This window comes from Urocitellus parryii, chromosome 5 (genome assembly GCF_045843805.1).
Source record: "Urocitellus parryii isolate mUroPar1 chromosome 5, mUroPar1.hap1, whole genome shotgun sequence".
Lineage (NCBI taxonomy): Eukaryota > Metazoa > Chordata > Mammalia > Rodentia > Sciuridae > Urocitellus > Urocitellus parryii.
Genome location: NC_135535.1, coordinates 195,633,184 through 195,656,109, shown reverse-complemented (window position 1 = coordinate 195,656,109; position 22,926 = coordinate 195,633,184). Strand labels below are relative to the sequence as shown.

General features: G+C 51.6%; 1 protein-coding gene across 1 annotated transcript in view; it reads right to left on the bottom strand.

Annotated features, from left to right (window-relative positions):
- The window catches only part of Habp2 (hyaluronan binding protein 2), a 30,541-nt gene that overhangs the window by 1,614 nt on the left and 6,001 nt on the right, over positions 1-22,926 (bottom strand). The window contains exons 2-12 of the mRNA XM_026389207.2: positions 17,258-17,294; positions 11,283-11,393; positions 8,535-8,642; positions 7,255-7,371; positions 6,398-6,517; positions 5,787-5,958; positions 5,174-5,271; positions 3,989-4,244; positions 2,851-2,993; positions 2,096-2,230; positions 560-705 (exon numbers count right to left, since the gene is read on the bottom strand). Of these exons, the coding sequence (XP_026244992.2) occupies positions 560-705; positions 2,096-2,230; positions 2,851-2,993; positions 3,989-4,244; positions 5,174-5,271; positions 5,787-5,958; positions 6,398-6,517; positions 7,255-7,371; positions 8,535-8,642; positions 11,283-11,393; positions 17,258-17,294 (1,443 nt within the window). The remainder of the gene's footprint in view (positions 1-559; positions 706-2,095; positions 2,231-2,850; positions 2,994-3,988; positions 4,245-5,173; positions 5,272-5,786; positions 5,959-6,397; positions 6,518-7,254; positions 7,372-8,534; positions 8,643-11,282; positions 11,394-17,257; positions 17,295-22,926) is intronic.

The following is a 22,926-nucleotide window of genomic DNA, read 5'->3' as shown; positions in this document are numbered from 1 at the left end:
AAAAGTCTGGAGTAGGAAGAATGTCATCAGGCCCTGGGTTAATTGTAGCCCTGGAACCGCTTACTTTTCAGGACTAAATCAATCCCCCCCTCTCTCTGTCTCTTTCTCTCTATCTCTCTATCTCTCTCTCTCTCGTCTATCTCTGTCTCTCTCTGTCTCTCTCTCTCTGTCTCTCTTGTCTATCTCTGTCTCTCTCTCTCTGTCTTGTCTATCTCTGTCTCTCTCTTGTCTCTCTCTCTCTCTCTCTCTCTCTCTCTCTCTCTCTGTCTCTCTTGTCTCTCTCTCTCTCTCTCTCTCTCTCTCTCTCTCTCTCTCTCTCTCTCTCTCGGCCAAGGTAACTTCTCTAAGCAGCCGTGAGGTGGTGAGGATATCACCTCTGCACCTGGAGGCTGTGAGTTACATTAGACCCTGCAGGCCTGCTGCGGCCATTACGCCCACTCGTCAGATGCACCAGGGGAGACAGGTCCCCTGCCTGGGCCTCCACTTTGTGGCAGGTGGCCCCTGGCTCCCCTCACAGGGCTCTAGGGGGCCTCTCCCCTGAGTGCCACTGGAGTCTGACCTGGCAGGTGTCCTGCCCGGGTTTCTGAAGGTTCCCTGCACAGATCATACTGTCGTCGATGGTGCGGTCGTAGAGACGGCGGGAGTTGCACACAGTGTTGGAGATCAGCTTGACCTTGGCATCCAGCAGCTGTCGGGACCCTTCTCCTGGGGGACAGGGACAAGAGTCACTACCTCTGGGACCTGGGGGCACCCACCACACCAGAAGCCGCAGGAGTAAGGAGAAGGCCATCAGTCCTTGGCTCAGGAGGGAAGGAGGATTCCAGGAGATGGCAGAGAGGCCCCGACCTCCCTTCCCTTCAGCCTCCCCACCTGTGCAGAGCCGAGCTGCCTGACAGCAGCCAAGGGGCATCGGTGGTGCCCTCCCGTCTCTCCAACGGCACCATGAGGTCTGGGAGAGCAGGGGTGGTGTGGTACCATTCTTAAATTACATGGAAGGGCTGCCATGTAGTGTATTCCGGATGCAAGGATGAAGGCACAGATGTATCCCCATGCACTAAATTACCTGCTTCCCAGAGATCCCCTAAAGTAGTGAAATCAGCTAAAACATGTCATTGATTTTGAACATGCAGTCTTAGAGGACTATTCAAGACAAAGAAAGTCATTATAGCCCAAGGCCCCATAAGATCCCTAACTAAGACATCATTGTGCCCACCCGATCACACTGAGCACAGGAGAGAGGTCAGGCTCAGGTGGATTGCAATGAAAATGGCCACAGAAAGTTTTCTGGCGGACCCTAAGTCCATTTGGTCAGAAATCTCCTTTCCCAAAAGCCTCCTACAAATCTGCATATTACATTTCACTTTCTTCATGAATACAGACCGATTTAAAATGATTCTTGCTTTCCATTGTTAAAAATGAGATTGGGAGAGAAGACAAATATGTTTTGAGTGTTTGGGGGACAACTTGAACTACCTCCTTTGAATTTCTTTGTATCTGAGCAGATTCCAGGCCTTGGAGATAAGTGTGATTATTGGGAGATTAAAACTGAGTTGTAATTAGTTAAAATAGATTCTACTGTCATGTATAAAAATAATTTTTTTTTAAAAAAACCAATGTTCTATAGGCCAAAGAAGATGTACCAATTTTTTAAAAATATTTTAAAATAAATAAAAATTAAAGCATAAAAATAAATAAGTAAATAAAACTGAGTTATTCAAACCACAAAGGCAAGAATCCACCACAAGCCCGTCTGACACCACAGTCCATGTGCTTTCTGCTCTGCCAAGGGAAGGAGAGAGGTCACCCAGGTTCAGGATCAAGGCGAGAGAGAAGCCAGGCATCTAGGGGCAGGGCCAGGGATGGACACAGAGAGCAGGGAAGGTCAGGGAAGGTCAGGGAAGGTCAGGGAAGGTCAGGGAAGGTTCTTTGCTGATGGTGAGATTCAGCTAGATCTGGGATGACAAGGTCGATTCTTCCTTTTGATCATGCATCTTAAACCAATTATTTCAAGTTCAGAAGGACACGTGAGGCTGGCCCTTTTCTCTCTGGTTGATGTGGCTCTCCTGAGTCTCAGGAGAAGGCATGCCAGACTCACCCGTTTCTGTCACACCCCAGCCAGAGATGTGGCACTCGGTCCCAGAGGGAAAGGGATCGTCAGGCAAACAAACCGTCTTCACGTATTTGGATTCCACAGCACAGTGACCATCGACGGGCTTTAACTTGAGCAGAGCTGGGTGGAGACAGAGGAGGAAGCTCAGGCCACGTCATCTCTGTCTGAGAAGCATCAGCTTCAGCTTGGTGTGAAAGGTGGCAAAGCCCTCCCACACCCTGTGCCTGAAAAAATTCTTCCTCAGTCATTTCACCTTTTAAGTTTACACCTAGGAGCAGCAACGCAGGCTGAGAATAATATCAAGAATCATAATTGAGTCTGAAACCACTTCTAATCCACTTTAAAAAGCAGGCTGTGTCTGCTCATGAACACCTACCAGGTGCCAGGTACGGCCACTGGTTCATCATGTCACTAAACGTAGGAAGTTAAGAGTTGTACAACAGTGCCCACATTTTATAGAAGAGGAAACTGAGGTTCAGGGAGGTGACCAGCTCCCAGTAAGCAGGGGACCTGGGGTTCAAGGTTGAGTGCTTTCCACAACACAATGTCCCTGTATCTCTTCCAACTTAAGACCTGTCACGAACACATACTCTTAAGATCTAAAAAGCTCTGAAATAATTTCTCTACCTTATAGGACCCACAGGGGACCAAAATGATCAAGGACCAAACCTCAGCTCTCCATCAGTGGAGAAACCCACCCAGGACGAGACCCCAGGAGATGGGCAACAGAGGAGACTTGCCAATGTCGTTGTGGGGAATCTCGTCTCTCTCGTTATAGTGGCTGTACTTGAACATCTTCTCCACCCTGAAGGTCTGCTCGTGGAACTCGGTCGTCTTCAGGTCCTGGTCCCCTAGCACGACTGTTAGATGTCTGACTTTTATGCTGGAAGGGAAAATAAGATGATGGGGAGATGGCCCCGGGCCATGGGACCTGGAAGCCACACCCCAGCTCTGCTCTGGGGAGCTGGGTGACCTTCGGCAGACTCCGGACCAACAGCTTCAGCATCCTCACCTGTCGTCCGCACAGGACCCTACTGTGGGTTCCAAATATGACACCGTGAGGGGATTTCTTTATTAATGGAAGCAAACTGCAAACCCATGTTGTCATTTGTATCCATCTTTCCGGGAGACTTCCCCTTCTCCCTGGGCGTGGCTGCAGGACAGCCATTGGGGTTGTGAACACATCTGCTGACATTCATTGGTAGGCACTAATGGTCACTTGTCTGGCCTCTCTTGGGAGGCACCTCCCAAAATCCCATAATAAACCATTTAATGACAGCGTAGGCTGGAAGCCCTCAAGGTCCCCCCAAAACTGGGATTTGTGGGACCAGCCCTGACCATGAACTTAGGGCCTTTGGAGGAGGGGGCAGCTCTTCAGCTCCTGGAAGTCACCTCCTTCTGGAAGCACACAGGAGAGCTGGCCAAGGACACCTGACCCGGGAGGCTTGTTGATACTGGCATTGGACAATGGAGTGGGTTATCTTTCTCTGTCCAGGGCAGGACTGCACAGCTCAGGAGACAGATGTCAGTTCACTTCCCATCTACCCACTTTCTTCCCACACGGCTCCATTTATGAAAAGAGGAATAAAAAAAAATACCCTTCACCTCCAGGTATTCACCAAGTGCTCTCTGTGTACAAACCCTGCTGTAGGCACTAAGGACACCACAATTAATAAAACGGAGAGGAATCCCAGCCTCCCTCGACTTGTCTTCCCATGGCCGGCACTGACCACACGGCGGCTGTTTTCTCTCTAGTCCTAAGAGCCACTCTTTGCCTCTGAAGCATTCGCCCCTAATCCCGCCAAGCTGCCACTCCAGTGGGAAAGGGAGACCCCCCTGCCAACAAGTCACCTGGTCCTTGCTCCCAGAGACACCTACTCAGTGCAATGGGCAGCGGTGAGCACCCAGCAGGGGTGGATCAGCGCACCCCCACAGTAGTGGCCTTGGGGCATGGAGGTGGTCAGTGGCAGGGTGGTCTGCAGGGACACCTGCCACGGGTGCTTGCCCGCAGTGCTCTTGAAGCCGCCGTAGATCCGCTTGACCTTCCTGTCCGCTATCTCGGTCCTCCCACAGGAGGCAAACCCGGGCAGCTTGGCTGGGGGCTCTACGGGGCTCCCCTCTAGGTTGGCAACATCTGTGGGATGCAAGAAAACAAATCACTGGGCTCAGCCTCTGCATCTCGATTCACATAACACAAGTCTACCACAGAAATAGCATTGAACGCATCGCTTTCCTTCCCATTTCAAAGTGAGTTGCTCCTGGGAGCTACATGCATACACACACGGAAGTGTGTGCAGATATATAAACCCATCGCTGAGCTCTTTGCTAATGAACTCACGCTGTATTTGGAGCTTTGTTCAGTGCAGAGGGGCAATGTCCAGGTGATGTAGAGTAGGGAGATAAGATGTTTGCACAGACAACTGGGACACAGAGGGACAGTGGTAAATGCTGCATGAATGGTCCTGAGGGTGAGTAGGGAAAGGAGAGAGCGCGCCATTCAGGAGATCAGAGAGGACTTCTTGGAGGAGGGTGCACTTGAGTTGGTTCTCAAAGAATGGTTGGAAATGGCCAAGAGCAAGATATGGGATGAAGTGTTCTACCAGAGGTGACCCTGAGAGCCAGGCACAGGTGTGACTGTGGTCAGGAGGAACCCATGCTGGTCAGGGTAGGAGAGCACATGTTCTGGATGTGGTGCAGTTTTTGATGGGCTGGCAGGAGCCCTGGAGCTGGAATTCAGATCACGTGCTTCCTGAGAGGCTGGGGGCCAGCCAGAAACTAATCACCACCATAGACCACAGGCCTGGCCTGGCACCTGGAACGTGGCAGGTGATCAAAACCTAGCCGCTGGGTGTACCAACCCGGAGTCCAGAATCACAGGCTGGAGGCTGGACACCTGGCCCGGGTGGGAGAGTGTCCAGCTTGTGGAGAATCCCAGGGTGGCCGAGGGTGGGTAGGTGGAAGGGGGGTTGGCAAAGCAGGTGTGGAGGGGGAACAGGGTTGGCTGGAACCGGGTGCCAGGAACGTCACCTCCCACCCCAGGGTCCTTATGACAGCCCTGCTTACCTGAGGCTGAGCAAGCCGGGACGTCGCAGTACTCCCACTTCACCTTCTCACTGTTGACTTTGATGAAACACCAGGGCTTTTTGTCTCCATCTGGGTTTCTAAGGTATAAATTTTAAAAAGTAACTCAGAGTCAAGGCCGGGAGACCTCAGCCTCCTCCCAGGCCCTTGGGATCAGCTCTGCGCTTCCCCTGGGACAACTCTCCATTTGAACCGTCTGATGGGTTAGCAAGGCTCGGGGTGCGGGAATCCCAGGGACCAGAAAGGGAATTCACAGGCCTGCGCCAGACCCGTGGGACACGTCAGTTGTTCTCAGAAAAGAATGAGATCCCCACGGAGACCCTTCCTCATCAGGGAAGTAAAGTGGTCACAGAAACATGGCGAGGGTCAGATTCTTCAGCCCGAAACTCTGGATCCCAGGCAAGATCCTCTGAGAACAGCCGGCCAGGAGGCCCCACGAAGACGGCTCCAGGACGGGAGCAGCCCCAAGAGGGACAGGGAGCTGCTCAGCACGTTGCTGAGTGGGAAACCTCCCTGGAAGACGTCCTGTCTGTCTCCGGACCCGTTTCCAAACCAGGCAACCGAGACTGGGCCCCGAGCACGTGGTGCTCTTTACCTACAGAAGTTGTGCTCCCCAATCCCGTGGGCCTCTGCCTCCTCCATGAACATGTTGTAATTCTCCTGCAGCAGGAGGTGGGAGTTCCAGTGGAGGCAGGGGTGCTGCTTGGCTGTCCTGCTCACACTCCCGCGGTAGGAGTAGCCATCACCAACGTAGCAGTCGTCAGGACCTCGGAGAGGGCGACAGGGCTGTGAGGGCAGGGGGCCATGGGTGTGCTGCTTCAAGGGTCCTGAGTCGTTATCACTCGGAGAGTTCATCACAAGGTTCTAGAAAGTTCCACACTGAACCCGACTTCAAAGCATGAAAAATACTGGTTGGGAGGTGGGTGGGAAGTTGAATTCTCAACTTGGGGCCTCGAAAGGGACATGTGGAGGGTGAATTGAAGCCCAGGTATGCCCAGGTGTGATCCACCTGCCTGCAATATGTCCCAGATTATACCATCTTTACTGGGAGCCAGACACAGCCTTGGGTTGGGAGGATGAGGCAGGAGTCGGGTTTGGGAAACTCAATTGAACTGCGTTCTGGCAACAAAACCCAAGCAGAAGAGGATTCCAGAGGCCTCCCTGGTGGCCCTGAGTTTCCAGGGAAGCGGTGGCTGAGACCCATACCTATTTCGCAGAATCTCCCACTGAACTGCTCCGGACAAGCGCAGCTAAACCTGGATCTCCGCTTATGCCGCGAGCAGGTGCCGCCGTTCTGGCAGGGGTTGGGCCTGCACACGGAAGCCGCTGTGAACACAGGAAGCGGGGCCAGGAGGGCTCCTCAGGAGGAGCTGCAGCCTCCCTATGAGATGACCAGGGGATATGGGTGGCACTTTTCTGCTGTCACCTTTTACAACTGATGGATCACCAAAGGGGAGAGGCAGACCCATGGCCACTCTAGTAAATGCACACATGAGCTCTAGGAACATAAGCCGATGTGGAAGAAGCAACACAGGTGGAGGCCATGCACAAAGGGCACATGTGTGTAGATGGGTCACCCAGCAAGGAGAGGAGGCATAGGCGGAGCAGAAACTGGGGACGAGTCTGGGCTAGGCTGAAACTTGGCTCTCGCCTTGCAGAGCTGTGTGGCCATGAGCAAGTTAATGAACCTGTCTGATTTCAGTTTCTTCATCTATAAAACTCTTTCTTGCAAAGTTCTGGGAGAATGTGAAAGAGACTGCAAATCTCCTGGAACAGCACCTGACTCAGCAGTGATTCCAGGTAGACTAACCCCCAGCATGGCCCATCTTAGGAATCCTTTAGTGCCAACTCCCCAGGGGGAGTGGGTTTTGGTTCTTTCTGGATGGGAAGGGACACAGATCAGTCAATTCCCACTGGGCTCTCCAGGGAGGATTAGTCTTAAAATTCTAGTTCAGAAGGCCATCTTGGATGCCACGGAAACTTCAATTACTTTACGTCTGGACTAGCACACAATGAGATGCAGTGGTTCAGGCACCAGCAGAAAAGGGGGTTCCGCCACCTACCTCTGGAGCAGTCTGGACCCGTGTAAGGGTATTTACAGGCGCAGCGGTAGTAGGGGGGACTGTGCGTAATGAGACATTCACTCCGGCCACATGGGTTGTTCTTGCATTTGTTTTGTGCTGTAGGAGATGGACAGAGAAACGGGGGAGACACAAGACATTGTCTGGGCACCTTTTGTTTAGAGGGATACCTGCATGGGGCATCCTGTGGGGTGGGCAGAAGAGCTGTCTGTGGCCTTGTCCATGGTTCTGAAATGCCCTGCTGCACCGGATGGCTGCTCTCTCATCCCTGGGTCAAGGGTGATTGCTTCCTATGCTTCTTTCACTGCTCAGAGTCTTTGTTTTGTCCTCTTTTTAGTAAAAACCTCGATACATTTTTACACCTTGAACAAACAGCTGGTATTTTAGTCTCTGCATCTTATAACTGATTTCATATTTCATTTCACAGTTTTGTCTTTCTTCTGAGAAGTCGAGGGATGAACTCAAATGCAATGTCCATGTCCAGTATCCTTGACCACCCTGAGACACTCACTGGAGGAAGGTAAGGTTTGAAAATGGAGGAAATAAGTGGGAAAGACACAAAGGAAAGAAGTCGGCTCCAAGGTCCTCTATCTGCTCCAGACCCTCGCTACCTCCCCACATCCCAAGAGATTCTTGGCAGGGCTAGACTGGACAGAGTCCAGGTTCTCTCTAGGGGTGCCACACCCACAGGAATCCTAGTCCTGATGGGTATCCCACGGAAATGCCTTCATGTTATGCCCTCAAGAGCTTACAGAAGGACGGCACCTTGCGGATGGCAAAGATGATACCTGAGAGCCAGGTACCAGGGCTCTCATTTCTGCTCCTCTCCTAACTTGCTGTGGGAGCTGGAGCAAGTCTCTGCACTCTGGGCTTCCTTTCTCTACCTGGGTTGCACCTGATGCACCCTGAGGGTCTTCCTGCTGTCTCATTTGGGGACAGTATTTCTCTGGTATGATTAAAAGTTATGATAAATGTTTTGAAAGCTGAGTCCTGAGTTTTGGAAGGCAACTTGGGTAGATCCCAGCCCTCATTCCCTCTTGGCCTCGGTCTTCTCATCTGTAGAGTGGACATGCTAGTCCCATCTCACCGTGTGAGAGGAGAATGCAGAGAGATGCTGCCTGTGACCGTGCAGAGGAATCCATCGTGCACGATGCCACAGGTGCAGCCACAGTGCCTCCCGTGGGGTCACTTGGCCCTCCAGCTAGGGCTGGAGGAGGAACGGCTTCTCCTTCCATTCCAAGGAAGAGTGAACCTGCACTTACCGTTCTGACATCTGTTCCCAGAAAAGGGGGCCTGGCAGCTGCAGGTGAAGGTGTCCCCGCTGGCGACACAGTCCCCACCATGTTCACAGGGGTTGGACTGGCACGGATCTAAGACACATGGGCAGAAGTCAAGGTCAGTGAGGGTCAGCCAATAAGAAGCCCCCACTTTTCATCCGACTTCAGTCTCCGGCCCCAAACCAGAGAGAAAGAACAGAGCCAGGGATGGGGCAAAGGAGAAAAGTGTGCATCATCTTCAAAGAGCGAGGAAAACTGCAGCCACGCGACCAGAGACAGGGATTTGGGCTCGTAAGAGGGGAGACGGAGCGATGTGACTGGAGCCCCTGGGCCCACCGTGGACAGGGCCTTTCTCATGGCAAAACTCCCCGTCTCCCCCGCGAGCGTCCTTCTCCTCCCATCTCGCTGGGAGTGCTGCGGGGTCTGTCTCTGATGCTGGAGGCATTTCACAAGCCCGAGACCTCCCTACTCCCAGTGCCCAGGGGTGGAGGTCAGGAGTGGGGGAAGAAAACCCACCCCTCATGAAACGCAAGGCTTCTGAACATCAGGAGAGAAGACCAAAGGCGGAGGGTGACAGAAGGATTGACGGCAAGGAGGAAATGACCCAGTGGCCTTCATCTTTCTTCAACTACTTGTTCAGTTAGATTTTGTCATATTTCATCTGTGCCTTTGGCTTTTCATGGTTGTCTGAATGGACCTCCCCCTTGGGGAATTCTTTATCCTTCTGTTCACGCACATTGTTCTTTGGTTCAGGAACTCGGATCCCTGGGCCTGGCTCTTGTTTTGATGGTCCCTTCTGAAGTTCCCCTGATGCCCTGTATCTTGGCCCTGCCTTCCAGGCCACTTTGCTCAGTTAACACAGCTTTTATTCCACTTGCTCCCTGATTTCCGTGCCTTCTCCTGGCTCAGTCACGTGGCTTTGCCTGGACCCAGCTTCTTATTTCCCTTTCTGCCCCCAATTGCTCTGGTTAAGAAGCTGCAAGACAAGTGTGGTGGAAGCACACACGTGTGAGCGCACACACACACACACACACACACACACACACAGACACACAAACATACCTAAACCTTCTGAAGAGCGAAGGACAAAGAAAAAACACAGCAAACATGGACTCAAAGAGAGGCTCAAAGCCAAGCTGTGGATCCCACACTCAGGGCTCCAGGATAACGTAGATCCTTCTGCATAACTCGGACCCAACCTGAGATCAAAGCTTCAGAACTGACTTTGAACAGGACTACTAGTCCCCGAGTCAGGAGCCCTGAGTGTAAGGCATTAGCTTGCCACCAGACCTTGGCCAGACCGGTTCTTCTCCTGGCCTCACTGACTCCATCTGCCATTCAAGAGCTGGGGAGATGGTTTCCAAGAGCCCCCCCCCCCCACCAGGCCTCATTGTGTATGATTCTAATTGAAAAAGATCCTGTCCATTTATTGATTGGGTTATTATTATCATTTTTTTGGTGTTAAGTTTTTTGAGTTCTTTATATATCCTGGACATTAGTCTCTATCTGATGTGCGTGGGATAAAAATTGGCTCTCATACTGTAGGCTCTCTCTTCACCTCAGTGATTGTTTCTTTTGCTGAGAAGAAGCTTTTCAGTTTGCATCCATCCCATTTATGGATTATTGATTTTATTTGTTTGCGCTATAGGAGTCTTGTTAAGGAAGTCAGGGCCTAAAACAACCCAGTCAATAAATGGGCTAAGGAACTGAACAGACGCTGCTCAGAAGATAATATGCAAACAATCAACAAATATATGAAAAAAAAATGTTCATCTCTAGAAATTAGAGAAATGCAAATCAAAACTACTCTAAGATTTCATCTCACTCCAGTCAGAATGGCAGCTATTAAGAATACAAATGACAAGTGTTGGTGAGGATGTGGGGATAAAGGCGTACTCATACATCGCTGGTGAGATTGGTGCAGCCAATGTGGAAAGCTGCATGGAGAATCCTTGGAAAACTTGGAATGGAACCACCATTTGACCCAGCTATCCCACTCCTTGGTTTATACCCAAAGGACTTAAAAATTGCATACTACAGGGACACAGCCACATCAACGTTTATAGCAACACAATTCACAATAGCTAAATTGTGAATCCAACCTAGATGCCCTTCAGTAGAGGAATGGATAAAGGAACTGTGGTATATATGCACAATGGAATATTACTCGGCATTAAAAGAGAATAAAATCATGGCATTTGCAGGTAAATGGGGCTGGAGGATATCATGCTAAGTGAAGTCAGCCAATCCCAAAAAAACCAAAAGCTAAATGTTTTCTCTGATATGTTCATGCTGATCCATAATGGGGGTAGGGGGGAGCATGGGAGGAATGGAGGAACTTTAGATAGGGCAAAGGGGAGGGAAGGGAATGGAGGGGCATGGGGGTGGGAAAGAGGGTGGAATGAGATGGACATCGTTACCCTAGGTACATGTATGGAGACGAATGGTGTGACTCTACTTTGTGTACAACCAGAGACACAAAAAATTATGCTGTATATGTATACTATAAATTGAAATGCATTCTGCTGTCATGTATAACAAATTGGAATAAATAAAAATTTTTAAAAAACTTAAAAAAAGAGAAAGATCCAGCCTAAATGAATTTTTTAATACCTATTTATGGTGCTCATCAGAGAGGAGGGAAGAGAAGCCCTCACATTTGGGTCACAGGTAAATTCCTCTTGGGCTTGTGGCCTCCTTCCCAGAGGGCCCTGACTCAGACCTGGTACCTACCGTCGTCTGCATAGTACCAGTCGGGATTCTCGGCATAGGTCGACCACGAGGTGGTGTTCTCCTCCGGGTTCTGATGCTCGGAGCTGTAGTCGTAGTAGTCGGGAGTCCAATCTGCAGGGACGGAACGGCACAGAAGAAACCTCAGCATCGGCATCTTATTTAGTTGGACACTTTTTCCTGAAAGAGTTCAAAATCCTCAAGGAGGAATCCCGTGTCTTTCTAGCTCTGCATACTGATGGGGGTGGGTAGCCGGGATCAGGCTTTGTGGCTTTTCACTTAGGGGGTGTTACAATCCCGCAAGGCCGTGTCGTTATTTGGCAGGGCCAAGGGCACTGATTGAGAGTGCAGGGAGGTCAAGCCTGGGCTGTGCACTAACTGTCCTCTCTGTGCCTCGGTTTCCCCTCTGAGAGCAGCAGGACCGGGGCCTAGCAGGCCTCCATGGTTCCGTGGGGGGTGGACCAGGTCAGATTCTGCAGCTTTGGAGCGCTTGGTTGGGTGGCTCTGTGAGCAGCATTTCTTCGTGAGACTTTATTTGTCACCTTAGTCTCATGAAGTCACTTTCCTTTGGGTCCCAGCATCAGGCTTCTCCCAAGCCAAGTCTACAGAGCCATTGAAACTGCTGGTGTTTACTGAGCCCTTGCAACGCACCATCTCATTTCATTCTCACGCCTAGCAGGTGTATAATTTGCTTGACTTCAAGTTAAGAAAATTGAAGCTGAGAGAGGTTGAGTCACTTGCTCAAGGTCACGTACTAATACAGGGCGGGTTTTAGCTGATGCAACTTGTGTCCATGTAACCACTGAATCTCAGCAGTGATCTCCACCCCAGGGCCCCACTGCCTTGACTGGCATGGTCCACGGCCTTGGCTACACCCACACGTGGCCGTGGGAGAGGGTCTCCAAGCATTCCCTCTCCAGACCCCGCCTGCCAACTAGGACTCGCCAGTCACAACCTTGATAAGGTCGTGGCTCTTGCCTAACAAACGGGAAGGCTGTGCGTGGAATTGGCCTCTGGTGTAAATCTCACGCTAGACCAGACTTTGACAAAAAGCCCTTTGTTATCCGGGGCCTTGGAAGACTCTGGTGGCTCTGCGGCTGGCGGGGAAGAGTTTGGAATGGGAAGAAGTTGGGTTAGTTTTGTGCTTTCCAGCTGGTGGGTGTGCCGAGTCAGGGAAGCTGTCCAGAGATGCGTATGATAATGAGCTGAGCCCATGCAGACAGGCGACTTGAAAGGGACCAGGCAGAGCCGGGAGCCCGTGGACGGCGTGGAGCGTGGAGGACGGCACTCCACCCACGCCTGATAATCAGCCACCTCATCTCACCATCCCCTCCCTCATTGCGTTAGAGTCTTTATGTCTCTGGCTTTTGAAAAATCCACTTTTGCACAATGGCCACTTTATCTTTCCCATTAAAACCGAACCGTCTTTTCATTTCCTTTTTGAATACGCCAACTCCGGCTCCTTGGCAAAGTTTCCCATCATATCTCAGTGTCAAGTCCAGACTCCCCTTTGCTTGCTCATTATTTCTCCTGAGCTGCTTTTCCCCCACTATGAAAATGGTCCCAGAGGAGGCCACCTTTCCCGGGATGAGGATCCAGGTTGAAGACAAGGCCATTGTCTCCCTGGAGCAAATGACGTCTCCTTCCATCCCAGGGCCGCTGAGAAAGACCAAGAAGCGGCACAAAGGAAAGGTTCTTCTGAGTTGGACGCGAAGGATTTCAAACGGACATTTGGAAGAGACAATGCGAGGATGACATCATTTCTTGATTTCTTTATTCTTTGGAGAATTTGTGTTTGCTTTTCCAACAGGGGTTCACAGAGAAGAGCCTTCAGGTTGTCCTATGGTTTCTCCCATGGCTCCCATGGGTCAGGGGTCCGACTGGCCGACCTTGACTGGACTATCAGGGATCCCTCCCCCAAGGATCTCTGGAAGTCCTTTGGGAGATTCTTACATAGAGGGGACGGTGTGGGGTTTCCAGGGGATGGGGGATGGGTGGAGTGTCTGTGGGGGGATTTGGACTTGAACCCAGCTCTGTCTAACAGGGCTGCTCATCTCTCAGGGATTCCGAATCACATTCCCACTGAGCAGCACCAACAGTGCCTCCTGTTCGCCAGGGTCCTGGGTCCTTGGTTAAAGGGAAAGAACCATCAGAGACAGACTCGGTGGCCCTACCACCAGAACAGAAGCCATCCCATAGAGGGTGGTGCGAGGAAGGCACGGAGGTCCTTCACGTGTGGGGGAGCCACAGTGCGCTTTGACGGTCTTGTGGGGGCATCACGCAGCAGGCTTCCTCCACCTCCAAACTCTATGCCTATTTTGTTTATCCTCTCATGTTGGCACTATCTATACCAGAAGCTCGTGTTGTGCATCTGCAACCAGACAAGGATTATGCCCGGGGCTGAAAGGCACAGGGGACCATGGAGAGCTACCCAGTTATACAAGTAAGAGTGGGACGTGGCCTTGACCTCAGAGGAAGCTCTGGGCGGGGTAGGCTGGAGGAGAAAGCCAGTCACAAGGAGATCAAAGGGTGGTACTGACCCAGAAGCCAGTGGAACAAGAGCCCCAGCCATCTACCAGCCGGAGCCCAGCCCACATCACCCGGCCGGGTCCAGACCTGAACTACCCGGCTAAGCCCCACCTAAACGGCTAACCCCAAGAATGAATATCTAAATACACAGGTAATGGTTGAAGCCACGGAGTCTGGGGTATTGTGTTACTTAATAACAACAGCAGACATCAGGATTGATTGATGTCGGGTTGCTAGCGGAATAAGAATTCTAGATCTTTGAGGTATAGGAACATCCCTTACTGGCCAAGTTGGCTGCAGAATTTAGGTTTGGGATGATGGTACCTCACTCCGGGATTCACTTAGTCCATCTGATTTGTTTCCTCCAACTAGAGTGTTGGTTTCTTAAGAGGAAGGGCCACGATCCACTTCACGGTGCCCAGCAGAGCCCGGTGTGCAGTTGTGTGGGGCAGACCCACCTCCCCCTTGGCCTCTGAGCCTCCTGCCTTCTGATTGGCCAGCACACGGCTCTGCCCCCAGACATGGCCCCTGCTTGAGGCAGAGCAATGGTGAGTTCAGGAGAGAAACTCCTCGTGAGATGTGGGTCATAAGTAATTAGTGAAGAAAACTCCTGACGGGAATCTCAGAACTTGTCCAGATGCTTTCTTGGGTAGAGAGGATCGCTGCCAGAGGTGGATTCTCAGTCCGTTGATAGATTGTAGTGGACAAATTTGGGTTCAAATTCCAATTACATGAAAATTTGGGCTGCAAGAAAGAGGAGAGGCTTGGCGAAGAAAGGAGCAACTGACAGAAGTGTTTTATTTCAGGTTTAAAAAGAAAAATTTGTGGACTTGTCTACGTATCAGAGTCTGTTTCTAGGGACTACCAGGAGGAATGGTGAGGTCATGCTCAGTTAACCAGAGAGCCCTAATGACAGGTTATTGCAAACTGAATCCTTCCTAGGGGTCGACACTAGGCTAAGTCCTGTGGTTGTGCACAATCTTACTTCACCTGAAGCATCCCCAAGGCATATGTGACACTATTCTGTTCCACACATAAGGAAAAACCAAAGCAGAAGGACCTGGCCTCCTAGCCCAGATCTACCTAACTCCAAGCCATGTTTGCCTCTTTACGAGCCTCATTTGGGTTTATGTTTCAGAAACTCCATGGGTTTTAGCTTTCAGGAAGCAACATGCACTGGGATATCTTTAGCACGTGCTCCGGGTCCTTCCACCAAGATTACTGTGTCCACGTTTAGCATCTCTCAGAACAAGCGCAGAGGTCCTGCAATGGGGGCTTCGCAGCTGCTCTGGTTAAAGAGCCTGCCAGATGTGCGGAACAGAATAAAAATCCCCGGAATGTCGTCCCTGTTGGCGTCATCCATCACGGCGGCACGGACAGCTCCTCCGAGGGCCTCCCCCGGGGCCCAGCCCTGTCGGACTGCATTTGACGCTTCCACTCTGGCTGACGGGGCAAGCGCAGCACAGGGCCTCGCTGGCAGGCGGAAGGACAGCTGATGGATGGGCTTGGCCTGTGTTGCAGGGCAGAGCCCAGCCAGCTTTGAAGAGCATTTCCGCAGGCCTGCTGGCTGCTGTATCACCTGCTTTGGGGAGATGGGCAGAGTCTGTGCTGTTTGATGACCACCTCCTTCACTGCCCACTGGGGACTAAACACCTTCTGCTCCAGCCAGGCCCTCGCTGTGCACTGTCTCCAGCAAGACCAACCAAAGAAGCAGCTTGCCTGTGGGCATGAGCAAAGTGTCCCCTCCCCACACTGCTGCCTGGAGCCTGCAGGGGATGACAAAGTCCGTCAAAGCACAACCCCGTGCCATTCAATCACACACCTGACGGGCATGGCTTCACACCTAGCCTGTTCTTTGCATGAAGTGTGCCCCTGCCCCCCAGTCAGAGGCTCTTGGAGCACCTCCAGGTGGGTCTTAGGAGCAGCCTGCCCCAGGGCCCATTCATTCTCTCAGCAAATTCTCACAAGCCATTAGCAGAATTCTTGTAGAGCCCAGTTTCACGGGGGTGCTCAATCCTCTGCTTAAACACCCCCAGGGATGGGGAACCTATTAACTCCCAAGGTTCTGAGGGCCCATTCAGATTTTTGGAGAATTCTGCTGGTTCGGAAGTTCTTCCCGACTGCAGATCAAAGCTGACCCTACAGCTTCCAATCTACTGAACGGCAGCTCTGAAACTTAAGGCCCAAAGAATGAATCCACTCCTTCTCCATGATCTCTGTGAGGTAGGGTTGTTCAAGTTGTCCTCTGCACCATTCCAGGATGTCTAAACTCACTGTTGACATCTTTGACAACGTTCTGGCAGATGGCAGTAAAGTGTCTGGTGGTAGAGAAACTCCCTGATTTCTACAAAGTCGCCTCCTGGACCAGGGAGGGGCTGCTCTTCAGACTCTCCAAGAGAGTGAGGTCTCTCGAGTCTTCTCTGTCTCCTCCTGTGTCTCTCCACAACCTCTGCAGCCCTGTCTCTTTGACACCCAGGCCTTTAATGGTGCCTGAGGCAGAGGCAGCCTTTCCAGCCCCTCGGCCTCTCGCTGGCTGTGTGTGTGGGCGATGGGTGGCCGTCACAAGGGCAGCCCTGGGAGTGTGACCTCCGGAGGATCTGGACTCCACACCACCAAGTTCTCTCCTTAGCTTTGGGGAAAGATGCAAAATCTCTCAAAACCCAGGCCCCATGAGTATTTCCACTGCGTTCCCTGAGCCCATGGGGTCCTGGAGCCTCGTGCTCTGGGCTCCTGATGTCTGTCTGCCCGAACGTCTGTCTGGGCTTGGCTGCTGGAGAAAGTCACCACTGAGCTGCTTCTGACCTGGCTACTGTTTGCCTTGCTCCAAATCAGCCCTTGATCCAGAGTTCAGACATGACCATGGCCTCTGTGTCTGGTTCCCGTCCTCAGGGGGTGCCAGTCCCTATCAGTGGGTGTCAGCCTCTGGACAGAGGCAGCCATGATCCAAGGTTCCTCCTGGGAACTCTGAGAACCAAGGGAGACAGGCACCCAGAGCCAGCGGCCACAGGAGGAGGACGGGAGGAGGTTCGTATGGCTGTGGGGACTGGGTGGAGGAAATGGGGTCCTGGCTCCCCACTAGAGGGGTCGAGTGGGTCGGCCTTCCCGAAGCCGGCCGTCGCTCAGGCACACCCTGGCTTAGCCTTTGTAAGTCACTTCAGCCACCAACGGGCTGTGTGACGAGGAGAAAGTTGCCTCCCTCTCTGGGTCTTGGTCTCCTTCTCCGTAAGATGAGGGAGCTTCCCCCTGGGCTTCTGAGACTGGCCATCCGAGGTGTCCCAGGGCAACCTGAAGTTGTGCAAAGCCCTGGGTGAGGGGACTGTTCCTGGACAAATTCCCTAAGGGGTCTGTGAGCCCCCTGAACCAGCTGGACCTGAGAGCCCTGGAATACCTGCCCTTCCTCCAGCGCGGACTCAGGAGGGTGGGAAGCCACAGGGGGTCAGCACACTCACCTGGGTCCAGGTCATCGAGGAACGGCATCAAGGAGAACTGGAAAACAAAGCAACAGACACAGCACGTTGGACCAGGCCAGGCCAGCGGGGCGCTCCCTGGGCTCCCGGAAGCCAGAGAGGACCAGATCCAGGTCACAGGAGCACTGGGCGCCTTCTGGGTGGGGAGGGGTCTATTTGTCGATGCCCCCTTCCTCCTCGGCAGAGACTCCTGTTGCCTCACACACCTGTGGGCCCAGGAGCCCAGGTCCTGGTGCTCCGCCAGTTGAAGTGGTATCTGCCTGTTGCCCCTTACGTTCTAACTAGCCCATGGGAGGTCTTTGAGGGGGAAAGGCAGACTCAGGTCACAGAGCTGTGACGGGGACTGAATTTAGGCTCAAGTCCGAGTGATTTCCTTGAGTGACAGCCTTTGGGGATTGGGGATGGGCAAATGCTTAAAACTCTCCAGACATTTCCGTTGTTCTTGGAATAAATCACGAGCACCCACCTGGACCTCCAACCTCTTCCCATACTCCTTCCTCCCCCTGCCCTTTACTAAGCACCAGCCACACCCGGCTTCTAATTGGCACAAGCCAAGTTCCTCCCACCTCAGGGCCTTTGCACTGGCTGTCTTCACTACCTGGACCTCCTTCCCCGCAGTCTACCAGGTCTCAATTTAAATGCCATCCTCTTAAGAAGGCCTTCCCCAAACACCCTATCAATCAGTAGGACATCCTGTTTTTGTTTTTCTGTTACTACACCTGTTTATCCCCACCACGGTCCTCATTACAGCCTCGTTTTACACTTGTTCATTTTTGCATGTCCTCTGCCTCTGAGATTAGATTCTGTGGAGGTCTTCATTTGTCACGGACGCATCACTCAATGTCTAGCATGTGCCTGGCCCGTGGCATTCCTCAGAAGGTTTTGCTGACGAGTGATCTGAACAGTTCCCTTTAGAACGAAGTTCTTAACCAGAAGAAGAAACCTGAACTCACCCCATAACTGGAAAAGGTTCTTTCCCTTCAAACAGGGAGTCTCACACCAAGGCCCTGGGGCAGTGCCCCACCATTGGGCTTTATAAATAAAGTTTTATTGGAAAACAGTCCCATGACCATTTTCCCTTTTTTAAATATATTGTTTTAGTTATCAATGGACCTTTATTTTATTTGTTGATACGCGGTACTAAGACTCAACCCAGTGCCTCACACGTGCTAGGCAAGTGCTCTGCCACTGAGCCACAACCCCAGCCCCACATTTTTTTTTTTTAATGACTACTTTTGTGCCAACAGGGGCAGAATATTTGTGACAGAGAAAGCATAGCTCAGAAAAAACCACCATCAGGCACTTTACAAAGTCCGCTGACCTCTGGTTAGAAAATGAGAGCTGTATCCCTGGGCAGACTTGCCCCGGGTCCTGGCTGCAGGGAAGCTGAGCTCCGGGTGCTCCCTCCCAGGACCCAGGGGATGCAGGCAGCTCAATAGCTTTGCCTCCTCCACCTTCAGCTGAAGTTTTCATTTTCTGTTTTGCTGTTGGTTTCCTTAAACATCTTTGGGAAGCAGGAAGAGGACGAATTAGAAAGGAAGATAAGAAGCGACAGGGATCACCTCCTGATGTGCAGTACCGAGGCAGCGAGGCAGCGACAGGACAGAGAGCATTGTGGAAAACCAGGCGCCTCTTGAATCCACCCTCAGGGAACACACGGGTCCCAGTGGAGATCCAAACCCCGGGGTTCTACAGAAGGGGTGCCTCCACTCCTCCAGAGTCGGCCTCAAAGGAGAAAAAACAATGGAGGACTGTCCTTTGTTTCAAGAGACAGACGTGGCAACTGAATTCAGTGTGTGGTCCTTTGATTGGATCCCGAATTTAAGAGAAGCACCACAACAAAGCTCATGAGCAACAACTGGGTTGTTTAAATATTTCCATGGTATCACCATATAGTGTCCAATTTCCCTGGATAACGTTGCCATAAATCCATAGGAAAATGCTTATTCTAAGATGTGCCTGCTCAAGTATTTAGGGTGGTGTCTGCTCTCTATCTGCAAATGATTTAGCAAACAACAGAAAACACACACACACACTCACACACACACACACACTCACACACACACTCATACACATACAGAAGAGGGAGCATAAAAGTGGCAAAATGTTAACAATTGATCTCGGAGGGTGAAGGATGTCCACTGTGTTGTTCTCATTTCCATTTTTCTGTAGGTTTGAAAACTCACAAAATAAAAATTGAGGGAGGAGAAAGGAATGCCAAAGAAGGAAAAAAGGAAAGAGGGGCGGTCCTGTGAGGTCTGGGCCTGTGCCTCTGCCCCATTTTCTACACCAGCAAGGCGGGGACAGGTGTTTTGTTTGGGGGCTGGGCTGGGAGTCTTGCTTAGGGAGGGTGTCAGGCCTGTGGTGCTGGTACAGGGAGCACCTGAGGACGCTCTGGGTGTCAGCATGGGGCATGGGGGCCCTGGGGACAGACGTCACTCCTCCTCCAACCTCGCCTCACTGCAGCCGCTGGCTGGTGCTTGGCCCTGGGCGCTGTACCCTGCTCCACCTGCCCTCTGTTGAACTTGTCCAGAGGACAGGGCTGCCCTCTCCTCAGGAGGCACCGCAGGAACTCTTCTCTCTGAACTGGAGAGGGTGGCCCGTGCCTGGCTACCATCAGCCCTGAGAAGTGCGCAGGACAGGAGAGAGGACTGTGGGGACACCCTTTCTTGGACCCCACCAGGGAAGGGTCTTCAGGACCTGGCCCTGAGTCAGAGCTTGAATCTTGGCTCTAAACAGAGCTGAAGGGACACCCAAGTGTCGTGCTGCCCTCGGCCAGCAGGTGGCAGGCACGCCCTTCCAAGGCTGTGCTCGGCAGTAACCAGGTTAGGATGCAGCTGGACTTCCTGCCCGGAGCTGACCTCTCAGGAGGCTGAGTGCTGCTGCCCACTTGCAGCAGAGGCAAGTCACTCTGTGACTCACTGTGTCCACCCACAGAGAGGCCGCGATGGGACGTGGGATCTGGGAATACTATAGGGGGCCCTCAGAGCTGGGACCACGCAGTTTCAGGGCCATATTCCTGAAACTGACCAGGACAGGCCTGCAAGCAGAATGATGGACACAGAACCTGCTCCGTTTATCCCATGAGTCTGCTCTGTTTCCCACAGGGACAGCAAAATGGTAGAAGAACTCTTTCTCTTGGACTTGCAAATCCATAGAGGAAGATTGATGGAGGAGGAGGAGGAGGAGGAGGAGGAGGAGGGGAGGAGGAAGAGGAGGTGAGGGTTGTGATAACTAAGAAGTAGAAGAGACCAGAAAAAGGATCTCAGTTCACAATTATGTAGAGCTAACCATGAGCCACAGACTGCGCTAAATGGGTGCAATACTTGTTGTCTAGTTTGTCTCACATAATACTGGATAACTTAGGTACAATAAGGATGTCCATTTTAGAGGTGAGAAAACTGAGATTTGCAGAGATTAAGTTGCCCCAAATAACTCAGCTAGTAATGCTGGAGCTGGGTGCAGAGAGTCAGCCTTACATGGGTGTCCTTGCTCTTACTTGTCCTCGCTGGGAGGGCCCAGGGAATCCAGGCGTGCAGACCCTGTCGTGAAAGGGTGGAGGAGGAGACAGAACCCTAAGAGGGGCAGATGCTGAGCTAGGTTAAAATACCAGGATCCTGTTCTTGGAAAGCTTTATATTTATAACAGGTCCATCTGCAGTGGCTCAGGCCTGGCAGACCACATAAAAGGCCATTTGGTCCCGGGGTGGGGAGGGGAGTACAAAAGTGAACCCAGCTGGTCCCCTGTGGCGAACACATCTCAACCAACTCTCCACCCTGATGGGAAGGCACACAAGACACTGTCCACTTCTCCAACCACCTCCATTCCTAGTTTCAATGGGGCTGAAACTCCACGTGTCCCAACTGACCAGCTCCTCCTAGGTGGCTGGACTCGGCTGCTGCTCACAATGGAAGGTGGTTTCTGCAATGGATCCAGCCGAGGGTCCCTCCGCTCCACACTTGGACTTTCTCAGTGGCTCCACAGCTCAGGACTCTGACCTTCCAGAGGTCAGGAGCAGGCCCTTGGCAACATTGAACTCCCCAAGCCACCAGCAAGCTTGTCTCAAGGTCTCGTGTAAAATTTAAATATATTTAATTTAATTTAAAATAATCTGGCGATTATTTTAATCTAGTCATGATTTTAACTAGGTTCTCGCTCTGCCTTTCAGAATTCCAAACCTTCTGGAAGACAAGACAGAAAGGCTGAGGCTGAAAGGCTGAGTTGCTGTGTTCCAGGTATCCCATGGAGTCGGTGGAAATGTTCTCAGGCGATGGGCAGGCAGAGGGGGGCCAGAGGCCTAGAAAGGTCCTACAGCAGAGAAATCTTCCTCCCAGTAGGGGAGAGGCTGGAGCCCTAATCTCAGCCATCTCTTCCTTCTTGGATGTTCTACCAGGTACCTGGTGGAACAGATGTCACTGACCACCAGGGAAGGATGGCGTTACTCCCAAGGGCAGCCCGGTGGAAGAGAACTTGGCACTGTGGCCAAGTGGGTCTGCTGCTGCTGGATGGGGGGGTGACAGGGACACGTGCATACAGTTCAGTAGGACCAGTCCCCACTGCTAGATGCAGAGCTTGGGGCCAAAGTAAATGGTGGAGGTGACAGGAAGCAGTTGAGAGTGTCCAGGTCACTAGCCCAAGTGCTGTCCCCATACCACCCTCCTTCTCTGCTTCTGCTCAAACCTTAGCCACATCATGAAAAGAAGAGTTAAGCCAACCCACGGGTCCTTTGATCCATTAAATTGTGGCAAAATATATGTATCATTATATATAACCTTAACCACTTTTAAGGGTGGCCTCTTTGGCACTCATTGCATTCACAATGTATCCATCACCACTCTCTATGTGCAAAACGTTTTTCTTTTCCCCAACGTGACTTTCGCCCATTAAGCAATAACGCCCCCTTCTTCCCTTTCTGCATCCCCTGATAACCTCCTTCTTCTGTCTCTCTGAACTTGCCTCTCCTAAGTGCTTCATATAAGAGGAACCCTGCAACATTTTTTCTTCTGGGACTAGTTTTATTTCATATGCATAATATTTTCAAGGTCTGTCTATATTGTAGCATATATCAAACTTTCTTTCCTTTTAATGGCTGAATAGTGTTTCATTGTCCTGCCTGTCTGTCTGTCTGTCTGTCTATTTCTGTCACATTTTGTTTATGCATTCATTCACTGATGGACACTTGGTTCTCCACACGTTTTGGCTATTAGGCTGCTATGAACATTGATGTACAGTTATCTGTTAGCGTCTCTGCTTTCAGTCCCTCTGGGTGTCCATCTAGACATGGAGCCACTGGGTTATGTTGTAGTTCCATGTTTAATTTTTCCAGGAATCCCCGCACTGTTTTCCAGGGCAGATGTGTTTTATGATCCCACTAACAATGAATGAAGGGTTCCAATGTCTTCACCTCCCCACCAACATGGAAACCAATAACATAGAAAGTATTAATTTTTTTTATTTTTAAGAAATACCGCCATTGTGACAATAATGAGGCGGAGCTGGCCTGTCCTTTTTATGCCCAAGGACTCTCGCCCTTCTCACTTGAGCTCACAGGTGCTCAGAGCTGTCCTGGGGTTGGGAGGGTCCACTGTGGCTTTGCGTCCACCTTTTCACCTGGGGCTCAGGGCAGGAGGGAAGTTTGGAGGGAAAGACTT